Source organism: Diabrotica undecimpunctata, chromosome 9, assembly GCF_040954645.1.
Source record: "Diabrotica undecimpunctata isolate CICGRU chromosome 9, icDiaUnde3, whole genome shotgun sequence".
Lineage (NCBI taxonomy): Eukaryota > Metazoa > Arthropoda > Insecta > Coleoptera > Chrysomelidae > Diabrotica > Diabrotica undecimpunctata.
Window position 1 is genome coordinate 83,359,619 of NC_092811.1, and position 24,059 is coordinate 83,383,677.

At 34.4% G+C, this 24,059-nt stretch overlaps 1 protein-coding gene across 8 annotated transcripts in view; it reads left to right on the forward strand.

Annotated features, from left to right (window-relative positions):
• Positions 1–24,059, forward strand: part of LOC140450200 (uncharacterized) — a 171,466-nt gene that overhangs the window by 25,240 nt on the left and 122,167 nt on the right. Inside the window, exon 2 of one of the 8 annotated variants that reach the window (XM_072543668.1) lies at positions 8,050–9,945. The exons of 6 other annotated variants lie outside the window; for them this stretch is intronic. In XM_072543668.1, the coding sequence (XP_072399769.1) occupies positions 8,050–9,281 (1,232 nt within the window). In that variant the 3' untranslated portion in view covers positions 9,282–9,945. Of the gene's footprint in view, positions 1–8,049; positions 9,946–16,980; positions 17,550–24,059 lie in introns of those variants that run through there. One more of the 8 variants, XM_072543666.1, reaches the window with a different exon arrangement.

Sequence of the window (24,059 nt, forward strand, 5' to 3'; positions counted from 1 at the left end):
TGCTTCAAACTCTTGCAAATTTTCACTTGCTAGTTGAATTCTACTTCCTAGTTGCGCCTTGTAGACTTGTTATAGATGGGCATCTCCGTAACGTTTATCTAGTCGAGTGAAAAAGGTCTGGTAACATTTTTCTTGACCCTTAGGAATCGATCTTAGGATATCCGCAGCATCACCTCGTAAAGCAGCAGTCAAGGAAACAGCTTTTTCTTGTTCTGTCCAATGATTGACTGTCACAATAGCTTCAAATTGTCTAAGGTATATGGACCAAGAGGACTTTCCATCAAATGGTGGCAATTTGAATCTCATATGATGTGTCGTTTCGTCTCTCGCTGATTCTTCTTTCACTACCGGATCTAAGGCTACTGTATTAACTGGTGGTAGCACTTTAGTGTTAGTTATCATGGTATCTAATTGTTTGATCTTCTCTTCTACGTCTTCTATCTTGTTGTTTACATTTTTCTGTATCTTATAGAATGTTCTTGAGACTTCTTAAAATTTCTCATCGTTCTGAATACATATTTCTTTAATTATTTGTGAAGTCTCGTCGAATCTTCAAGATACATTTTCGAATGTTTCGATTCTTTTGGAAACGTTCTCTAATTTATCATCATTTTTTCTAGAAGTTTCTTCAATCATTTGCGACACATTTTTTATTTTCGTTAAAACTGCTTCTTCTGCTGACTGGAACTGGAATGTCTCTGGGTCTTCTCAATTTTTGTTGAGAACAGTCTTCAGTCGTTCTTGGAGTATCTTCTTGGACCCGCTGCAGTCTTCATGGCGTTCTTCTAGTTGCGCACGCAACTGTTTTTGTAGCACACACGTACTTTTTTAAATGTTCTGTCGTACAAAGATCACTACCGAATTACGCGGATGTTCCCGACGGACAATACTTTTCAAAAGTTCAAGTCTTTTTCAAAAGTCACTGCTGAATTTATTTTTTAAGTAAATCAATTAACCTCACACCGGACACCAACTGTACCGAGATTAAATAAAACGAGCGTATATAAATATATTTATTTATAAATTTACAGTTCGGTAATATCTTATCAACTAAACTTAACTCATAGAAGGTATGCTTATATATAAAAGTAACTATGTACTAGAACATTCTGGAGTAGCCACCTCTAATTCGTCTCATCGAACGCGCATCGAAGACGTGCGCTATTGAAATGCCAACTCTTCGAGTTTTCTAGATTTATCCTTCTACGAATTGTGACACATACAATGCATCGGAGATGGGCTATTTCGTTACAGTACTATATCTACTCTGTAAATGAAATATATTTTCCTCGTATTGTAAATGAAATACAGTCAAAATCGTTTACAACGACACCGGATATAACAAACAAAATAGTAGGTCCCATAAAATGACATACAAAAAACGCATTTTTATTGCTTATAATGAACAAATCGGTTAGAGCAAACGTATTTCTTAGAACACTAGCAGTTAAAATATTGGTTACAGCGTACAATTTCAAGTACATATCTGTACCTCAGATGATACAACATCAATGTTTTTCAATTATGACATTTTTACACACTGTATAATAAATAAATAATTATAACCAACGCATGATGTAAATGACAGTAGATACAATGTTCAATATAATATTTTTTCCACATCTTAATAAATAAGTTTAAAAGTGCTATCCCGTAAAGTTATGGAAATGGACATTGTAGTGTTGTATTTCTCACAGGTATTACCGATATTTAGTACCACGAAATGAGAAGTAAGGATTTATTAATTTATGATTATAGTACATCTGGGCAGACATGTACACTTGATTACTTGTCCTTTAGACATTTAGACCTCCCAAGACGGGTCCATTGTATTACAAAATTTTGTTACACCATTTGGCCCAAGCCAAGAGTTTCTGAATTTGAATTCAGTTGTGTCTAGCCTTCATAGAAAACATGTCACGGAAACAATTTACTATTGAGGAACAGTTTGGAATAATTTGCCGAGTCGATTCCGGTGATTCCGCGAGTTCGATTGCCCGGGAATTTAAAACGTCCCGCTCAACAATTGCTGAAATGATGAAACGGCGAGAGAAAATTATTATGCAATTTAATAAGTGTGAAAAAGGAAAACGCGTTCGGTCATCAAATCACAGTGACATTGAAAGTGCTTTGCTCGATTGATTCAAACAACAACGCGCAAACAATGTACCCGTGAGTGGGCCGATGCTTCAGGTAAAGGCTAACGCTTTCGCTGTGATTTTGAAGAAGGATTTTAAGTATAATGCTTCCGGGGTTCAACGTTTCCGAGCTCGCCACAATATTGTACATGGAAAAATTTCAGGTGAGTCAGCAGTTGTTGACAGATCAATTACAAATGACTGGGTTGAAAATGTGTGGCCTACACTTAGGTCCGGCCATAGCGATGATGAAATTTTTAATGCTGTCGAGATGGGATTATTTCTAAGGGAGAGCGCCCACCAAACTGGCATGGCAAGTGGCAAGTAGCGCGCATCTAGCATGTTATTTTGGCAGGAAATTTTGTCTGAACTGAGTAAAATCCACAAGTGTGATATATTATGTATACAATAAATAAATAATTATAACCAACGCATGATGTAAATGACAGTAGATACAATGTTCAATATAATATTTTTTCCACATCTTAATAAATAAGTTTAAAAGTGCTATCCTCACTCACCGTGACATATCAGCACATAGACCTAGCGTTGAGGGAATGCAGCTTATCATTGAACATTCAAGTGCAAAACATGGAAGCGCCATCTTCGTGAGAAGAGATATTGATGTAACATCAGCTGAAAAAACATGCTACAAACACATTAAAATACTAACCGTCGAAATAGGAGCCTGCACAGTGACATCTGTGTATAAACCACCCCAGAGAGACTTTGTTTTCTCCCCTCCAAAAAATTTCGCTTCTCAAAAAACCAGATTCATTCTGGGTGATTTTAATAGTCATAATGTCCATTGGGGCTACGCTTCAACTGATAAGAATGGAGATCTTGTGGAATCGTGGGCTGAACAAAACAACCTGGCACTTCTACATGACCCAAAACTGCCCTATTCGTTCCAGAGCAAAATATGGAAGAAAGGTTACAACCCTGATCTCACCTTCATCAGCATGTCTTTAGAGGACCGTTGCGTTAGGAAGGTATATAAGCCTATACCGAAGACGCAACATAGGCCCGTGGGAATAACTGTTTACAGCGCTATAAAAGCTCCCAAAATTCCTTTCAAACGAAGGTTTAATTTTAAAAAAGCGAACTGGGCAAAATTTGCTGATGAATTGGAAACACAAGTGAAAAATATAGTCCCGATCCCCAAAAACTATGACGCGTTTATCAAACTTGTAAAACGAATCTCATGTAAACACATACCCAGAGGATGTCAACAACATTACATATCTGGTCTGAACGATGAAGCAAAAGACATTATGACAAAGTACACCGAAGAATATAGTAAAGACCCATTTAGCGAAGTTACGGCAGAGATAGGGGAGAGACTACAGCAAACACTAAGTGCCTCCAGACAACACAGTGTAGCGAGACTTTAAGTAAAATGGATATGACGCACAGTAGTAAGCAGGCTTGGAATATGATCAAAAAACTTAATGGTGATCCCACAGAGATGAAAGAGCTATGTACAATAACACCAAATCAGATAGCCCACCAACTGCTTCTGAATGGCAAAACAAACAATCGTTGCAAAACGCCAAAGATTATAAGAACTCAAGACCAGGAAACAACTCTCTTGCGAAACTCATTTACCATCGAAGAGCTCAAAAATGGTATTGACTGTATGAAAAATGGAAAATCACCTGGAGTGGACGAAATCCTAACAGAGCAGATAAAACACCTCGGGCAAAAAGCGAGACAATGGGTGCTCGATCTATTTAACATCTGTCGCTCTACCTACCAGATTCCAAAACTGTGGCGTAAATCAAAAGTAGTAGCCCTTCTGAAACCTGGGAAAGACCCTGAACTACCGAGTAGCTACCGTCCGATATACCTGCTATGCCATTTGTATAAATTGTATGAACGTCTCATTTTAAACCGCATCCAGGAAAATAAGATGCAAAATTAATCCCACAACAAGCAGGCTTCAGACCAGGTAAATCATGCACAGGCCAAGTGCTGAACCTAACAGAATACATAGAGGAGGGATTTGAGCAGAAAGACATAGTGGGAGTAGCCTTGATAAACCTCACAGCGGCCTATGATACGATAAACCACAGAACCCTGCTAACTAAGATCTATAACACTGTGCTTGACTACGACCTGGTAAATATCATTAGATCACTGTTGTGTAATAGACGTTTCTACGTTTTGCTAAATGGAAAGAAGAGCAGATGGAGAACCCAAAAAAATGGCCTACCTCAAGGAAGCGTTCTGGCGCCGTCCTTATTTAACATCTACACCAACGACCAACCAATGCACCCTCAGACTGAGAGTTTTGTCTACGCTGATGACCTTGGTATAGCCGTAAAGGGGAAAACACTCACACAAGTAGAGTCGACAATGTAAGAGGCTTTAAACATGATGTCAACTTACTACAAACAAAACTCATTAAAGCCAAACCCTACTAAAACCCAAGTATGTGCATTCCATCTCAACAACCAACTAGCGCATGTAAAGCTGAATGTTTCTTGGGAGGGACAACGCTTGAAACATATTGATAAGCCCAAATATCTTGGAGTAGTACTAGACCGGTCACTAACGTATAAATTCCACTGCCAGAACACAAGACAAAAGGTTTCTACGAGAAACAACCTTCTCCGGAAACTTGTAGGGAGCAAGTGGGGTGCAAACCCCCAGGTCTTGAAGACAACAGCTGAGGCCTTAAGTTTCTCAACAGGGGAATATGCTTGTCCCGTCTGGGGTAGATCTAGACACGCCCAACAAGTCACCACGGCGTTGAATGAAACATGCAGAATAATTACCGGTTGTATGAAGCCTACCCCCCTTCCCCTACTGTACCGGGTAGCTGGATTCTCATCACCAGATGACCGTAGATGCGCCTCACAATATGTGGAGAAGTTCAGGCAAACTTTCGATGAAAGGCACCAATTATACGGGTTTGACGAACCACCAGGAATCAGCCGACTTAAATCAAGGAAAAGGTTTATGAGAAATGTCAGCGTCGAACCACCCGAACTGTTCCCCCTGCATCCAGAACGACCTAATGGAATGAACCTGGACTGGAGAACCTGGCGGACACTGAATCGCATACGCACAGGTGTTGCCCCTGTAAAACAGAACCTCATTAAATGGGGCATCAAGACAGACAGCGACGCATTTTGTGAATGTGGGGAAATACAGAACATGGAGCACCTGAGAGTATGCAGACTTTGCCCATCACAGTGCACCCTCGATGATTTATGGCTCGCAAATACAAAGGGTGTAGACGTAGCCCGATATTGGGCAGAAAAACTGTAGTCGGATCCAGACACGAAAAAGTAAAGTAAGCATGTTATTTAAAATGTAACCAATGCAAACAAATGATTAGAATGAATGACGTCACTGTCATTTTGGTGTGCGCTAAATCATTCGTTTTCATTGGTTACAAGTAACATGCTAGACGCGTGCTACTTGCTACTTGCCATGCCAGTTTGGTGGGCGCTCTCCCTTAGACTGACACCTGATCACACGTTAAAGTTTAACGGGGAGAAACGTTCCGGTGGTAAACTCTCAAAAGAGCGAGTTACAGTTCTTGTTGCAGCCAACATGTCCGGTTCCATAAAAAGGAAGCTTTTGGTAATAGGAAAAAGTAAAATGCCGCGCTGTTTTAAAAACGTGAAAAATCTCCCTGTTGATTACGATTTCAATAAAAAGGCCTGGATGACGTCGGCTATTTTTGAAAAGACTTTAAATAAAATGGGACAGTGAACGTTTACAACAAAAGAAACACATAATTTTAATTGTCGACAACTGTCCGTTCCACCCCCCAGTTGACAGATTAAAACAAATTAAACTCTTTTTTCGGCCTCTAAATTGTACGTCCGTACTGCAGCCCATGGACCAAGGAGTTATAAGAAGTCATAAAGCATGCTTTCGGAAAGAATTGGTGTACAAAATCATCGAAAAGAGAGAGAATAACGACGATACGGAAGTCAGTATTCTTGACGCTATACTAATGATATCAAAGGCATGAGAATCTGTGCGTAGGAAACGATCATCAACTGTTTTGGTTTTTCGGCAAAATCCCTACTGTTGCTGAAGCGTATGCTGCTTGTTCCACCATAAGAGCATTTATTCAGACTGCTGATACTTCCCAGAGCGTGAAAGAATCATTATCGATTGTTTCCACATCAATTGAAAAAACGTTTTTTTTTTTTCAGAAGTTCAAGGAAGGCGACAAACAAAAAATTACAGACTTTTTCATTAAATATTCAGGTAAAATGTTGTATTTACATATTTTGTAATACATAAATGTATGTATTTTTCTTTGTCTTTTTAAAAATAAATAGTATATGTACGCCTACATTTTTATAATACAAAGATTTTGAGAAGCCGTTATGAGTATACTTTATTGACTACTTATAATTTCAATACATATTATACATATAGTAAGTACAATAAACACATATATTAAATGTTATGTATGTTACTATAACATATTATAAGTAAGTATAGATAAATTAACACATTTTTGCGTCATAAACCTAGGTACAACGAACTAACTGTTCCTACCAGTGTAATATCGTTTATAGTAACCTGTTCATTATAACCGATAGAACCGCTTACAGAGAACACTGGCTACAACGTACAAAAACCACCAGTCCCTTGAAGTTCGTTATAAACGATTTTGACTGTATATTTTTCTGCATGATGGATTTTCTATTAGTCATCGATAAGATGCATTATTCAATACTATGACAGCGTTACTATCTGCACGCTGGAGTATGTTCTCGAATCATATGGAGTTTATGTCTTCATGATAGTCCCCAGTTTTCTTCGATACAAAAACAAGAACACCATTTTGCAGAAAACCAGTCTCGCTGCCAATAGGAGCGACAGTTAGACGCTGGCCCTATCCTCACGGCGCTCGCACTCTTGTCAATAAACCTTCAACAAAAGCTTGTTGTGCATTTCTGGCTATCGTATCTTGCAAACTTTGGCGACTGTATGTCCGGCGTTAATTAAAGTCTCGTCGAAATAAAAAAATTTTCGTTTTACCGCACGATATTTCCTATTTGAGCGTAGATAATTACGTCACCATGATATAATTTCTTCCTTATCTGTTAATCTGGAATTCTGGCATCGTTTTGTATATCGAAAGTAAATCTTGTAATGCTTTTCATAATAATTCACGTCGATTTGAAAGTTGGAGCCCTATTTTCAAAGAAAAAAGAATGTATAGTTCTGCGGAGGATTTTTTGGGCTTCATCCAACAGGTTTTCGCTGATTAGCAGCTGGAGATTTTAAAAGAACAGCGACTAACAGCTTGAATGAACAGGATGAAAAAATAATATTCATTATAAACCAATAGTTTTATTTTTATAATATAATGATAATCAAAATGAAATAATTAAACATAAATACAATATAATAATGAAAATGTAAATGATGAATAAATTTTATATTATATTTAACAAACTTTGAAAATTACTAAAATCATAAAACAATGTTTTACACTGTTGCGGGGGATCAAAACTGGTAGATTTCTTTCTTTTCATTCCTAAAAAAGTGATAATTATTACATGAACATGCTATTATGAACGCATTGAAAACATCAGTCTGAATAAAAAAACCGAATGTTATTTAAAATTATTTCCAACTTAAATGTTAAAAAATAAAAGTGTTATTCTAATTTGCAAATATGTTCTGCTGCTGCATGTGTTAAACCACAAAGTTTTTTCAATACTTTTTCAATTTTTGATGCTTGTGAAACTGTTTTTTACCCTATAACTGCACAGTTATTTTAAGAATGTAGTTATATTCATTAAAAATTCTTTCAAAATAAATATTTTAAACTGATACTCTAATAAATTTTTATGGGTTGGATTTATATTAAGTTCGGAAATACGCGAGTTTTAAAAATTTTCTTTTATATAGTTGGTTTTTATTTTAGGATTACTTCAAGAGAAAGATACTGTTGAAATTATTAACAGACCTATTAGTCAACCTAAGTCAAGTAATTTGAATCATATGAAATTGAACACTGAAGAAAAATCATACAAGTGTGAAATTTGTTTAAAACCGTTTTCTCACTTCACTACTTTAAAACAACATATGAGATTGCATACTGGAGAAAAACCTTACAAGTGCGAAATTTGTTTTAAGCCGTTTTCTCAGTCCAGTACTTTGAAACAACATACGAGATTGCACACTGGAGAAAAACCATACAAGTGCGACATTTGTTTTCAAACGTTTTCTCAGTCCAGTGCTTTGAAACAACATATGAGATTGCACACTGGAGAAAAACCATACAAGTGCGACATTTGTTTTCAACTTTTTTCTCAGTCCAGTGGTTTGAACCAACATATGAAATTGCACTCTGGAGAAAAACCATACAAGTGCGAAATTTGTTTTAAGCCGTTTTCTCGGTCCAATGCTTTGAAACAACATATGAGATTGCACACTGGAGAAAAACCGTACAAGTGTGAAACTTGTTTTAGGCAGTTTACTCATAGAAAATCGTTAAGTGTACACATGAAAATTCACACTGGAGAAAAACATTACAAGTGTGAAATTTGTTTTAAGCGGTATACTACAGCCAGTTATTTAAAACGACATATGAGATTGCACACTGGAGAAAAACCATACAAGTGCGAAATTTGTTTTAAGCTGTTTTCCCAGTCCAGTGCTTTGACACAACATACGAGATTGCATAGAAATTCGTTAAATGAACACATGAAAATACACACTGAAGAAAAACATTACAAGTGTAATGTTTGTTTTAAGAAGTTTGGTACAGCAAGTCGTTTGGAAACACATCTGCGAGTACACACTGGAGAAAAACCGTACAAATGTAAAATTTGTTTTAAGGCGTTTTCTCAAGGAGGTAATATTAAAAACCATATGAAATTGCACAATGAAGAGAAACCATACAAGTGCGAAATTTGTTTTAAGCTGTTTTCTCAGTCAATCGCTTTGAAACAACATACGAGATTGCATACTGGAGAAAAACCTTACAAGTGCGAAATTTGTTTTAGGCAGTTTGCTCAATTAAGTACTATGAAACGACATATGAATTTTCACACTGGAGAAAAACGGTACAAGTGTGAAATTTGTTTTAAGTCGTTTTCTCAAGTATATAATATGAAAACACATATGAAATTGCATACCGAAGAAAGACGATAGAGTGCGAAATATTCTCAGTCCAGTTCGTTGAAACAACATACGAGATTGCACACTGGAGAAAAACCATACAAGTGCGAAATTTATTTTGAAAGTTTGTTCAATTAAGTACTAAACAACATATAAATCTTCGCACTGGAGAAAAACAGTACAAGTTTAAAAATTGTTTTAAGACCTTTTCTCAGTTATATAACTAAAAAAAGTATATAATAGATTGCATAGATATTTGTAAAATGAACACAGAATACATGAAGAAAAGTCTAGAAGTGTGTAATGTGTTTTAAGCAGTTTACTCTTGCAGTGGCTTTGAAATATATAGAAAAGCGTGATGTTTACCTACGGGAGAAAAACGTGTATGGAATTTGTCTTAAGCTGTTTTCTTGTAAGAATAATTAGGTAGATTTGCTTCAATACAGAAATGTTCAGAGAATTGTGGAAAATGAATTGTTCAAGGTTAATCATTATTCATCGCGGCTACGTGAGTAAGTTCAGGCTATTCACTTACACAAATAGCTAAAACATTGCATTGATAAGTCATCCAGAATTTAGTCCAGGTTTTCTTAATTATTAATCAAGAAAAAAGATGTTTCCAAAAGCAATTCACACTTAACCAAATTTGTATTATAAAAGCAATAAATACATTTCAACAACAAACTTATTTCATTAGATAGGTACCTTAAAACTTATCCGGACTTATGAATTATTAACACGGCCGAGGAATTGCAAAATTTGTAATGGTAAGTATCAGTGAAGTCAACTTTCGTTATTTTTGAATGTTTGTAACGATCGGTAACTTTAGATATCATTACTAGGTACTTTATACTCGTTACTTTTGGTGGTTTTAGTCTTCAATTAGAGTACGATATTTGTGACTTTAGTGATTCTACACTTTAATATATTACGATGTAAGCCAATTTGCTTTAATAAAATATGGATATTAAGAAAGATATGGTGTGTTAAAATATTGTGCTATATTTTTTAGGTTTATAAATTAATATTAACGTATAAACATTTACAATTTTACAACTGGGTGCTCTTGAGTATTAGAAATTATAATTTGATGTACATTTTGATGTAGCTGACAGAGGACGCCACATATGCCACAGATGTGGCTTAAATTTGCGCTTAACTTATTTGGCCTTCAAGTTAGCGCTATTTTTTTTAATATTAAAGATACAATATTTTAACACAAAAAAGGTATACTTGTTAATCATGATACTATAACAAACAAGGTATGCTCACTTGACGTTCTAATTTTAATCGACTTTGCGCATGACGTCATAGCGAGACAAAGCCAGGGGACTTGTGTGGATCTTATTTTAACGATGCATCATATGGCAACGTTGTTCCATTATTGTAATGAATAACTTCGAAACTTAAACTGTTAACGGTAAGTATACCTCGATGGCATATCGTGCACTAATGAATCTTCGATTTGATTGTGTGTATTACAAACAAAATAGATATTGCTACAAAACATAAACATAAAAGGCGGGTAAAATGTAAAGAATTTGAAACATATGTGAAAGCAGGTCATATTCAGACTTTATGAATATCATTTAGACATTTATTTCACAATCTTCGTGATTTTTCTCTTGCGGATATTGTAATAATTATGTTTAATATTTTTATTTAGAATTAGTATTAAATACATTTTACATATAAAAAAAGTAATTTTACATCTTTGCTAACATTTACGTATTTTGCAGCTTCTGTTAGGTTTTTTAAATAATTTTTAGTTATGCTTCATTTGTTGTTGTCATTATAACTACGAAAAATATGTTCCAGTTCACTACATTTACTAACAAATTCCAGTGTTGGTTTGAGTAAACCACCCTCAGAAACGTGGTTTACCCAACTAAACTATTTATCGTTAGCGTCCGGAATATATCCAAGAATTTCTTTTTTTTTTGTAACTTAAATGCAATGAAACCGGCTAAATTTTCCAATCAATCCCATTCCAGGTCTTTTATATTCGAATTAATAAAATCCTGATGACTGTCAATTAAATTTTCAGGGTTAATTTCTGTGTCACCACTAGGAAGGTTTAGCGAGGAAAAGATATCTTCAATAACAATTTCATAATAATTATACTATTAGCAGTAATATTCCACTATAGTTTTTCTTTTGAACAATAGTCAGCTTCTGTAAAATGTTTTGATCATATTCTCGCGGTTTCTACATTAAATTTGGCGTTGTATAAGTTTTTCTCTATAGTAAAATCAAAGAATATAGACGCTTATAGAAGAGCAGTTCAAATGGGCGATTTGGTTACGGTTTATACTTTAAAAGAGGGTGGCTGCATAAACTCACAGCGTGGTGCCGTGGCCGTCGGCTTAAAACTATCATGAAAATTTCATAATGAAATATGTAGTTAGGGGGAAGTGGGAAAGGAGTACGAACGGGTAACTTTGCATCTACGCCTAAACAAATTTCGATGCCATTGATTTGCAAACTGTCTTTTCTTGTTTTTTCACAATAAAATCTTTATTTTCAATATATTAAACTGTTAAATTTTTAATTTTAAAACTTAAAAATGTATGATATTTACAATATTTAAAGTTTATTTTTTTAATTGTATAACTTTGAATTAAAAATTGGTTTGTTCCAACACAACGAAAATCCGTCACATAACTTTTTATTATACCGTTTTTCTGCCCAGAAATTAACGAAACATTTTTAAAAAATTTCAATTTAAAAAAAAAGTATTCAATGAAACTTTTTACTAAATTATGAAATTTTCCATTTCGCCAAAACTTCCAAACTTCCATTTCGTCCATAATTTTTTAATAACAACAAAAAGCATTCCTGATTTATTTTTGAAATAACAAAATAAACTTTAACAGTACCTTTTAATGAATAGTATATGTGAAAGTCTTTACGCTGTATGGGTACTATTTAATCTTGTTTTACAATAACAACTAGTAGTATCTAAAACATAATTTTCACAATGAATGAATATTGGTGAAATTATTACAATATAGTCTTAAACTGATTTATACTTAAGATTTGTACATATTTCAATTAAAAATTTGAATCATAATAATTTTTCTAAAAAGATTAATTTATTAAAAGTTAAAATAATATTATTTTCTTTAAAAAATTTTATAAAACGCAAAAATTTAATCCTATTTAGGCGAGCGGTTTACCCCTATAAGCAGAGCATCAACCGACTAAAATTCTTTTTGCATTTCTAATGCACCAAACCTTTTTTATTCGATTCTATATATTTTTCCAAGATGTAATGTATTTTTTTAAATTTTTACAAGTGGGCCGGCAATTGTTATTAACAAATAACTTATACAAAAAAGCAATTTCACCGAATTGCTTCGGAATCAATTTTTTTAGGTGTATCTCATTAAAATAAACACTTTTTCTCTCTCGATAATCTTTCTAAAAATGCTTCCTTTTCGAGTTATTTGCATTTTTTTGTTGAAAAAATGCCTTAATTAGTGATTTTTGGGATTTTTTTTTCTAAAAAAACCACTAAATGAATTGCAATTTTACAAATAGCTTTATAATCTTTAAATCGTCGAGTACAAGTTAGAATATTTTGACAAGGATAAATGGTTTCTATCTCGCTAAAAACGTGGACCCAAATATTTCGAATATGTCTTTCGAGAGTATCCCGCTAAGCGTGTACAGCGGTTGAGGTGCTGTAGGCGCTCGAATCTTTTCGACTTTTTTAATAATGTAATATATGTATGAAAAATATCTGATAATTGATTAAATGAAATTTTAATTTTATTTAATACTACGTAGGTAAGTAAAAACATTTTCGGATATGCATAAAAATTCTGTTATAACAGTAAATGGTCTAAAAGTTAAAAAATGTGTTAAGCCAGAAACTGTATATCAAAGAGCATTCTCGATTGCTTCTAATCGAGAAGTTAATTTGTCTGTAATACTGAGTGTACCCTTAACCTGTATTTCTAGCTCTTTATTTAAAGAAGATGGTTCTAAAAGAATGACAAAAAAGTCTGATTTGATGCATGTATTAGAAAGACAATACGAAAATGATATTAAAATAACATTGCCTTTGGTTGAAAACTACACGATTTTAATGATTGATGGCATGGCCGAATTACAGTCTTTAAATGTAAAATCAATATCTACATATAATGATTTAGCTTATAAAGTTATGGAAACATTATTGCGAAGACTTGAACTCGTAGATGAAATACATTGGATTTATGACAAATATGATAGCACATCAATTAATCCAAAAGAGTTGGAGCGGATGCGTAGGTATGCCAATAACAATCAAAATAAAGAACACAAAATTACTGGTGGTCAATCAACGCAAAATTTAAAAAATATCCTTGGAAATAATACTAGTAAATCGAATTTAGTTGAATTCATTGGAAATTATATTAAAAAAAAATATTCATTTACCAATAGAAAGCAATAAAAAGTTGATTATTTCTGGTGCTTTCGAACCTTGAAGTAAAGCATATGTGATAGAAAATAATCAGTATTATGATTCAAATTTAGAATGTAAACACTTAGAAGCAGATACTAGGGTTATTTTTCACGCTTTTAAATTACAACAGCTGCATTTGGATAAAAAAATTCAAATTATTGTTAAATCTCCAGACACAGATATATTTATTTTACTTTTATCTCATTATCATGATTTCACAAGTGAACCACTTTTATGGTTTCACACAGGAAATATTGTAAAAAATGTGGATCGTTCTCGATATATACCTAAATTGCAAAAGAAATTGGAAAAATAATGTGCAACAGTATCCTAATAATGCATTCTATAACAGGTTGTGATACCACAAGTTCATTTTATGATATGGGAAAAAAGAAGGCTTATAGCTTTGCAGAAATTAACTGATAGTCAATTGGAAAAATTAAGAAATTTGCCTACTTTACCTTTAGATGAAGGACTTACAGTTTTGACTCTATTTTTATCTAAACTGTATGACCCTCAAAATAAGTTTAAAAAATATGAATCCATAAATGAATTAAGATATAATATTGCATTAAAAAAAATGCATCTAATGAAAAATTACCACCTTCGAAACCAGCATTATTACAACATTACTTAAGAGCAAAGTGGCAAATAAATGAATGGATTCAAGCAAAAAACAATATTATTTCATCTCTTGATCCATTAACCCATGGTTGGACAATGGAAAATAATTGTTTCGATTTTAATTATTTTGAAGGCGAAACTAGTTTAGATATGTTACAAAAGTATTTCTGCTCATGTACCGGAAAATGTTCTACGAAAAATTGTAATTGTATTTCCTATAATTTAGAATGCTGCGCAGTATGTGCATGTACACCAGAGAATTGTAAAAATGTTAAAGACGACTCTATTGAAGACAATGAAATCAGCTTATTAGATGGAAATCCTGTTGCTGTTGACGAAAATTTTCAAATTATTGACAATGAAAACGATGTATAATTAATATTATATTTTAATTTTATTATATTTTTCAATGAAAATTAATTATATATTGCTTAATGTATTTCACTGTAATAAAACATTAAATAATATAGTCACCACGTATATTAAAAGAAAAATTACATTATTATAGCATTGTAAAAAATTAATTTTAATTGTTTTAATTATAATATGTCTATATAAAAATAATTAGAAATATCTTTTTTTTTTTAATAAATTGTACGTAATATTTGTATTGAATTAATTTTTTAAATTTAAACAAATATTTCTACGCGCCGCACGCCTGTATCGCCGCAACCGCTGTACACACTTAGTGGTAGACTGCTCGAAAGGCATATTCGAAATATTTGGGTCCACGTTTTTAGCAAGATAGAAAAAAATTATCCTTGTCAAAATATTCTAACTTGTACTCGACGGTTTAAAGATTATAAAGCTATTTGTAGAATTGCAATTCATTTAGTAGTTTTTTAGAAAAAAAATCCCAAAAATCACTAATTAAGGCATTTTTTCAACAAAAAAATGCAAATAACTCGAAAAGGAAGCATTTTTCGAAAAATTATCAAGAGAGAAAAAGTGTTTATTTTGATGAGATACACCTAAAAAAATTGATTCCGAAGCTATTCGGTGAAATTGCTTTTTTGTATAAGTTATTTGTTAATAACAATTGCCGGCCCACTTGTAAAAATTAAAAAAAAATACAAAAAAATACGTGCGTTCCACTCGACTCACTTTTCTTTATCTATGACTCACTTTTTGCTAACTTTCAAAAATAACAGTGAACAATTCTTCTATATTCGCCTATCTTCTATAAGCGTCTATATTCTTTGGTAAAATGCTGAGGCGAGCGTCACGAAATAACGGTCTTCTTAGCATCGATCTTTCAATTCGTTTCTAGTCATATATTTTTTAACAGTTGTTAATAATTTGAAAGGAATAAATTCCTTTCAAAATATAGTCAAATTTTATTTTTAAACATCCTATTTACTTACACAATTTAATTTACTATGAAAGTAATAATCAAATATCAAATTTATATTTTAATGATAATTTAATATTTAATCTGACTGACAGGTCTGTCAGAAGTAAACAACGTATGCTATGTTGATATGGAAGCAGATGGTGCTACTAGCAAACAATAATTTATTAAATTATTTTAATATAAAATACTTTGTTTTAAAAAGAAATAATAAATAAATAGTAAAATTACTTTATTAAATTTAAAAATATAGAAAACATAGTATGACGTTTCGCTCCACTCTACAGTACCAGCTACTGTACCTACCATCTTTTTTTAAGCCAGTTTTGATGTCATCCTTAGACAACCTCAATGTATTATGGGATATTTTAACATATTAGGCTGATGTCACAAATGCTTTTGATAACTAAAAATAAGGTTTTGATTAATCATTGACAGTGAGCATTTTGACCCTTACCATTTTATACTTGTGCAAGATCTTTTACCAGCAGATTTACCTTAAAGGCTGATTTATAAACTTTACATTGGCGCTGGCGTTCGCCGTTGACCTTGGCGCTGGCTATCATATACTGCTTTTATAAACTTTCGGTTGGCGTTGGCGTTAAAGATCATTTCTAATTTTACATTTTTATTTGGTATTATTAATTTTTGCTTGAAAATTAATACAATGGAAATTGAAAATGCTCGGCTTTTGTTAGATGCAGTGGCACTTATACACGATACTTTGTATTCGAGCAGCGCTGAGCCTTCAAAATAAAAGACAACGTCAATACAGACGGAGGCCTATTAACCAGAACAGAAAGACAATAGGTCATTTTAATTATTATACAAATATAAAAAACTGGGATACATAGCAGTTTTTATACCAGGATGTATACCACATGTGACACACACCTACCCCACGCTTCGTAGACTTACTACGGTTGCCTCTTCCGCCCAACCAATGAACACTAAGCCCAAAACTCTCGTAACGTAATTCTTCCCCTTCAACCAATCAACACTGCAATCGACCTGCCCTCTACATTCAGTTTCAATCGCGAATAAATGGGTTTTGTATTCTTGTGTACTCTGGTGAGGTAATTCAAGCATCCCCACCCCAGTCGGAAGAGGCAACTGTAGTAAGTCTACGAACCGTGCACCTGCCCTTCTGTGGTGTAGTCGCGATCACAGAACATAAAAAAACGGTTGAGTTTACCGAAAATACAAGCTGATTATAGCCGCAAATGTCAAACATGGAACAAAAAATTTCGGTACAGCAGTGTTGTGTTGGCATGGTTTTATAATGTAGATGCTGTATGCTTTAAATATAAAGAGATAAAGCTTTAGGAAAGTACATTTTGTTTATATTATGTTATGAATTCTGCAATTTTTGATTTATATAAAACAGCAATGAGTAAATATTTGTTTCTTTGGAAATTAATTGCAGTTAATTATTAGAATTTTTTTTACCATTTACCCTTTGATAGATTAGGGGATAGATTTGGCAATCATCAAATCAGCAGTTGCCAGATTCCAACAGATGTTTGCAATTAATCTCGAAAGAGACAAATATTTACTCGATATTGCTCCATATAAATTAAAAATTACAGAATTCATAAAATAGTATAATCAAAATGTACTTTTTAAAAGCTTTATCTCTTTATATTTGAAGCATACAACCAAAGAATATAGACGCTTAAACATATACATATAAAAACATGCCAACACTGCCAAACCGAAATATTTGTGACATTTGCGGCTATATTCAGCTTGTACTTTCGGTAAAGTGGTAAACTCAACCCTGTGCATATAGCATTTTTCATATAAAAATGCTTGCACGTCATTCAAGATTTACGACGTCAGAACCCCACAGCATTGTCAAAACATCAGAATAGTAAGTGAGGAATTTTTAAAATGTCAACTATTTGTCAAACTATTATATTAACAGTAAATACACTTAGGTTTAAGACTACTGCAACACACTAAAATACATAAAAAACATTTTAATACAAAATTATATATTCTACATTTTAAACTTACCTGTTTTAGAGTATTAATAGTAAAAACGTCCCGCCAATATTTCTTGTTCAAAATAATATATCTTATATGAAAGCTTATCAGCTTTCTGCAGACTATTTGTTTTTGCATAGCACAATCATTGTCAGAGATTGCCTTTACCTATTAGAACAATTTGTTGGATGAAAGGCGTAGTGGTGTTGGGCCACGAAAAAGAAGAAATAAGAGACAGTATGAAGTAGGCAATTAATGTCATATTAGTGTGTTGATATTGCAAGTTTGTTATTATTGCATAATAATATTTAAGTAAATATAATACTGTATTCTACGTGATACTATGACTAACAAGATAGGATCTTCCCGTAGCACAAAATCGGTCGTGTTCGCGCATGCCGTCATTGGAGGGCAGAATTTGAATTCTTGTTAAAGTTAAATGGGATTTTTATGCATTCTGTGATAAAATTATTCAATTAGCAAAATAATAATATTAAATAAAGGTTTAATAATTACAGTAATCGTACACAAAAGGATATCTCCAAACTATTTATTAAAGATTATTTATTAACACATACAAAAAATTGACATTACGAACGTGCAAGTCTCCAATACGTCACGACTTATGCGCAATATCTTATCTTCTTAATCATAGTATCATGCTTGCAACCACAAAAATAATTAATGTAAATTTTACTTTCCGTGTTTCAGACATACTGTAAAAAAAACAAACATTTAATTTTATTTTTATTCAGGTTTGGGAGTCAATTGCCGTATGTATATACTCGAATCACAAACAAATAAACTTTGAAGAACGTATTCCAACTTTTACTTTGACAAAACACTCGTGTAAATGATTTATATATTAAACCATGATACTATGAATAACAAGATAGGATCTTCCCGTAGCACAAAATCGGTCGTGTTCGCGCATGCCGTCATTGGAGAGCAGAATTTGAATTCTTGTTAAAGTTAAATGGGATCTTTATGCATTCTGTGATGAAATTATTCGATTAGCAAAATAATAATATTAAAAAAAGGTTTAATAATTACAATAATCGTACACAAAAAGATATCTCCAAACTATTTATTAAAGATTATTTATTGACACATACAAAAAACTGACATTACGAACGTGCAGCTCTCCAATTACGTCACGACTTATGCGCAATATCTTCTCTTCTTAATCATAGTATCATGGTATTCTATATAAAATAAAAGCAAATGAAACCGAATCCAACCTACGCAAACCTCTTAAAACGTGTAGTTTTTTGGTGGTGCGACATTGTGGCGACCGTGACAGGACTTTTTGAGTTGATTTCGGTGTGAATTTTGTAGTTCTGGGCCAGTGAGTTTTTACAGCGTTCTTTTGGTTTGTGATTTGTATTGAGAACGTTTCGGTGGTTTTGAACCAAACCCACTATGGCAGCAGAATTGGAAAATAGAAAGAAAACCAGAAGAGTATTAAGGGCTATTTTTACGCGTACGGCCAACGAGTTAGAAGGTCTTATAAAAGCAGAATCATTGGACTACGAGTCAATAGAAGTGTCATGGGAACTGTTAAAATGTAAGTTTGACGAGTTACAGTCAATTGACTCCCAAATTACTGAATTATCATTTGAAAGTTCTACTGAAACGGAGCTAGAAGCAGAGATAGAGAGTTGTGATGTGTATTTGAGAAAGTTTTCCAAGTGTAGAACCAGATATAACAAGCTGATTGAAGAAATGTAGACTCAAGCATCCAGCAGGCATAATGCAGTGTCCCAGAATACAGATGAGCCAGAGTTAACAGGTATGAGAAAATTTAGATTACCTATTGAATTTAACAAATATGATGGCAGTATCAAAGGTTGGTTGGCATTCTGGGCACAATTCAAAAAGATTCTATTGATTGCCATGATAAGATAGAATATTTAATTCAAGCCACCGTACCAGGTAGTAGAGCACGTCAACTAGTAGAGAGTTATCCAGCTATGGCTGACAATTATAGTAAAATTATGGAAAGTATGCAAAGCAGGTTTGGCAGAGAAGACTTACAGATAGAAGTATACATTAGAGAGTTACTAAAACTCATTTTGAGTAAGTCTGCATCTAAACAAAAGATTGATATATCTAAACTGTATGACAGCATTGAAACTCAACTGCGAGCACTGGAGACATTAGGTATCATATCTGACAAGTGTTCAGCAATGCTATTTCCATTAATCGAATCTTGTTTACCTCAGGAATTGCTTAGGGTATGGCAACGCTCCACAAATATTGATTGTAGAGATGGGACATTGGAAAACAGGTTGAAACTGTTGATGACTTATCTCAGAAATGAAGTAGAGAATGAACAAAGAATTGCTTTAGCTGCTGAAGGTTTTGGATTGTCTGAAGAAGTGGCTTCATCCTCTAAAGCTAGTGTCAAGAGATCATCAGGTTTTCCAACTGCTGCTAATTTAATTAATTGTGAAATTTCAGCTTGTGTCTTTTGTTCAGGTACACATGGTAGTGAAGACTTTAAGGCACAAAAAATGACATTTGTTCAAAAAAGGGATGTTCTCATTGGGAAGAAGGCTTGTTTTAGATGTCTAAAAGTGGGACATCAGACAAAAAGATGTAAAACAAGGCTAAGATGTGTTATCTGTAGCCAAGCTCATGTAGTCTTGATGTGTCCCAGTTTAACAATAAGTCAAGATAAGCATAGTAATAGTCAAAATGAGAACATGTCTTCTAAGACATGTTCTCATTTGTCTTGTCACTGATTAAGTAAGTAAGTAAGTAAGTCTTCTAAAGATGTCATAAACGACCAGGCTTTGACTAACCAAACTAAAGGTCATGTATTTTTGCAAACGTTGAGAGTCACTTTAACTGGTATCTTTGGTAATAGTAGAGTTGTTCGTGCCTTAATTGATAGTGAATCGCAAAGATCATATATATTAAAGGACACAGCTTTAAAATTAGGTTATCCAGTTAAACGACAGGAAAATATTGTTCATTGTCTGTTTGGAGGGTCAGAAGTTGCAAACTCTCATAACTGTTATGAAGTCACAATACAGGGTAAGAACTCTACATATTCTTTTGAGGCCTTAGATCAACTAACAATTTGTAGTGATGTGGCTCCAGTATTTCATGGTCCATGGAGGGAACAAGCCAAGAACCTTAATATTGATTTATCTGATGATCTCCAACCTGGACCAATTGAACTGTGGCTGGGAGCAGATGTCGCTGGTTATTTGTATACAGGGGGTCGTCATAAGCTAGATTGTGGGCTAGTAGCTATAGAAACTCTCATTGGATGGACACTTATGGGAAAAATAACTACAAGTAGTAAACATTCTGATGTTGTAATGTCCACATTGAATCTTCTCATAAAGGATGCTTCCTTGTGAGCTTTGGGAGTTGGAAGCAATTGGTATTAAAGAGCCTACAGATAGACATACCAAAGAGGAGGCTGCTTTAGCTGCTAGGGATTGTTTTATGCAGACTGTAAGTGTAGATAAGATGGGCCTCTATGAGATTCGTGTTCCTTGGTTGGATGGTCACCCTCCTCTCCCCAGTAATTGTGAGTTGTCGGAGAAAAGACTAAATTCCACTCTTCAAAAGCTGAAACGTGATGGTCTTTTTGAAAGGTATGATGATGTTTTTGCTGACTGACAAGCTGAGGGTATAATTGAGCTAGTTGGAAAGTTAAATGATGTTGATAACAGTCTAGGACATTTTTTACCTCACCGCCCAGTGGTAAAGGAAGAAAGTACTACCAAGGTACGTCCAGTGTTTGATGCATCTGCACATTCAAAGAATAAACCTTCACTTCACCAGTTCACCAGTTAATTCCTTAAATGTTTGTAAGGTTTAGAGAAAACAAAATAGGAGTGATTCCTGATGTTAAAAGGGCATTTCAACAAATAGGTGTGCATGAAAGTGACTGTGATTTCCTCAAATTTTTATGAGTTGACACAGAAGGTCAGACAGTAGTTTTTCGTCATAAACGTGTGGTATTCGGTGTTAACAGTAGTCCATTTTTATTAGGGATGACACTAGAGTACCACTTGGCAAGATACCTGGAAAAGGGCTCTACATCAGAATCAGTGTATACTTTAGATGTTGTGAAGAGGTTAAGTCAAAGCTTCTATGTGGAGAACTGTGTTACAAGTTTACCTGATGAAGAGATGGTGTCAAGGTTCATTACAGAGTCTGTAGCAATTATGGCAGAGGGACAGTTCGAACTAAGAGGGTGGGAGCGTACAAGAAATGCTGAAGTTAGTGGAACTGAAGAGATATGTCCTGTTCTTGGTATGAACTGGCATCCTGTACGAGAAGTTTTGATAGTTAATTTGAAATTCTTAAGAGAGGACACTGACTTAGAAAATATGGTAGTGACTAAACGTAGAATCCTTTCTATAGCACAAAAAGTGTTTGATCCTATTGGATATTTATGTCCAGCTGTATTAGTGCCCAAACTCATTTTGTAAAAGTTGTGGGAGAAAAGCTTGGCATGGGACGAACCACTGGATGAAGTCATCTCTGAAGAGTTTAAAATTTGGTTGAAAGATTTACCTTATCTTGAGAAGATTGAATTGCCTCGATGGGTACACATGAATGGTGAGACATTACAAATTTTAAGTATCCATGTTTTTTGTGATGCAAGCAAACTGGCCTATGCTTGTGCCATCTTTTTGCGAGTGAGTTATTCTGGTAAAGTATTTGTATCTCTATTGGCCTCGAGAGCTAGATTGACTCCAATTAAGAAATCTACCTCAAAAATGACTACTCCACGTCTGAAGCTGCTAGCTGCAACTATAGGTGCCCGTTTGTATGTTCAGGTTGTAGAGAACTTGCCCAGAAATATAGAATCCTTTTTTTGGAGTGACTTAAGCACTGTTATTTCCTGGATACAACGCCAAGAAGAATGGGGAGTTTTTGTATGGAACAGAGTTAAAGAAATTCGTAGCTTAACTTCAATGGAAAGCTGGCGTCACCTACCAGGAGTGGTAAGACCTGTAGACTTGCCATCACGAGGGTGCACTTCTAGACATTTGTTTGAGTCAAGATGGTGGGAGGGGCCGAAGTGGTTATATGAAAGCCGTGATAAGTGGCCATCTAGTGCGGCTACTTGTGATGAAGAAGAAGTTAACGCCGAGCGTAGGAAGACTTTGGTGACATCTCTTGTTAATGTTTATAATTCGTGTGACTGGCATTTTAGCTACTTTTCACAGTATAGTAAGATGGTACGAATGGTGGCTTGGATTCAACGTTTTGTAAAAAATTGTCACAAAGGTAATCAGAAGTATAAAGGCGAGTTAACCTCTGAAGAGTTTGAAGGATTAATCATCTTGACCCATTTTATGAAGAAGGGGGTTTGATTAGATTGAGATCTAGAGTTTGTAACAGAGAAGATACACAGTATTACCGTTTTCCAGTCGTACTGCGATCTAAACATGAGGTAACCATTAAGTTAATTAGGCATTATCACTTAAAGTCTTGTCATGTTGGGATCCAAGGTACTTTAAGTTTGCTCCGAGAAAAGTTTTGGATTCTCTCAGGAAGGCGTAGTGTAAGATCCGTTATCTCCAAGTGTGTATTGTGCCGGAGGTACACTGGAAAGTATCTAGCAGTTCATACTCCTCCTTTACCGGCTAACAGAGTGCGTGACGCTGTAGCATTTGAAGTAACCGGTATTGACTTTGCGGGAGCTCTGTTCCTTAAGACCGGTGAAAAAGTTTGGATTTGTATGTTCACCTGTGCGATTTTCAGGGCGGTTCATCTAGAACTCTGTTGTTCGCTATCAACTTCTAATTTTCTTCAGGCCTTACGCCGGTTCGTGTCTCGTCGTGGAAGGCCGAAAACGATTTATAGTGATAACGGTACGAGTTTTGCGGGTGCTGAAAATGCCTTATCATATCTGGACTGGGACGTTATTACTCGTGAGATGTCTGTGCAACGTATTCGTTGGCATTTTAATCCACCTACAGCAGCTTGGTGGGGAGGATTCTGGGAGCGTCTTATTGGTGTTATGAAACAGTTGTTGAGAAAAACACTAGGTCGTGCCAGTTTGGACTATGAAACTTTGCTAACCTTATTATGCGAGTGTGAGGCAATAATTAATTCGCGACCATTAACGTATTTATCGGAGGATCGTCATGAGTTAGTTGCCTTGACACCAGCGATGGTTTTGCGGGATCAGGTGAACTGCGGGCTACCAGATTGTGATGCTATAGACAATGCTTCATTGTGTCGGAAAGTACGTCGGGTTCAGACTTTGCGAGAGGAACTTCGTAAGCGATTCCGTTTGGAATATCTTGGACAGTTAAAACTGGTTTGCGCGAATAAAACTCATCGCCAGATCGCTCTTAATGAAATTGTGCTTGTCGGCAACGATGTCAGTAAACGTTTAGATTGGCCTAATGGA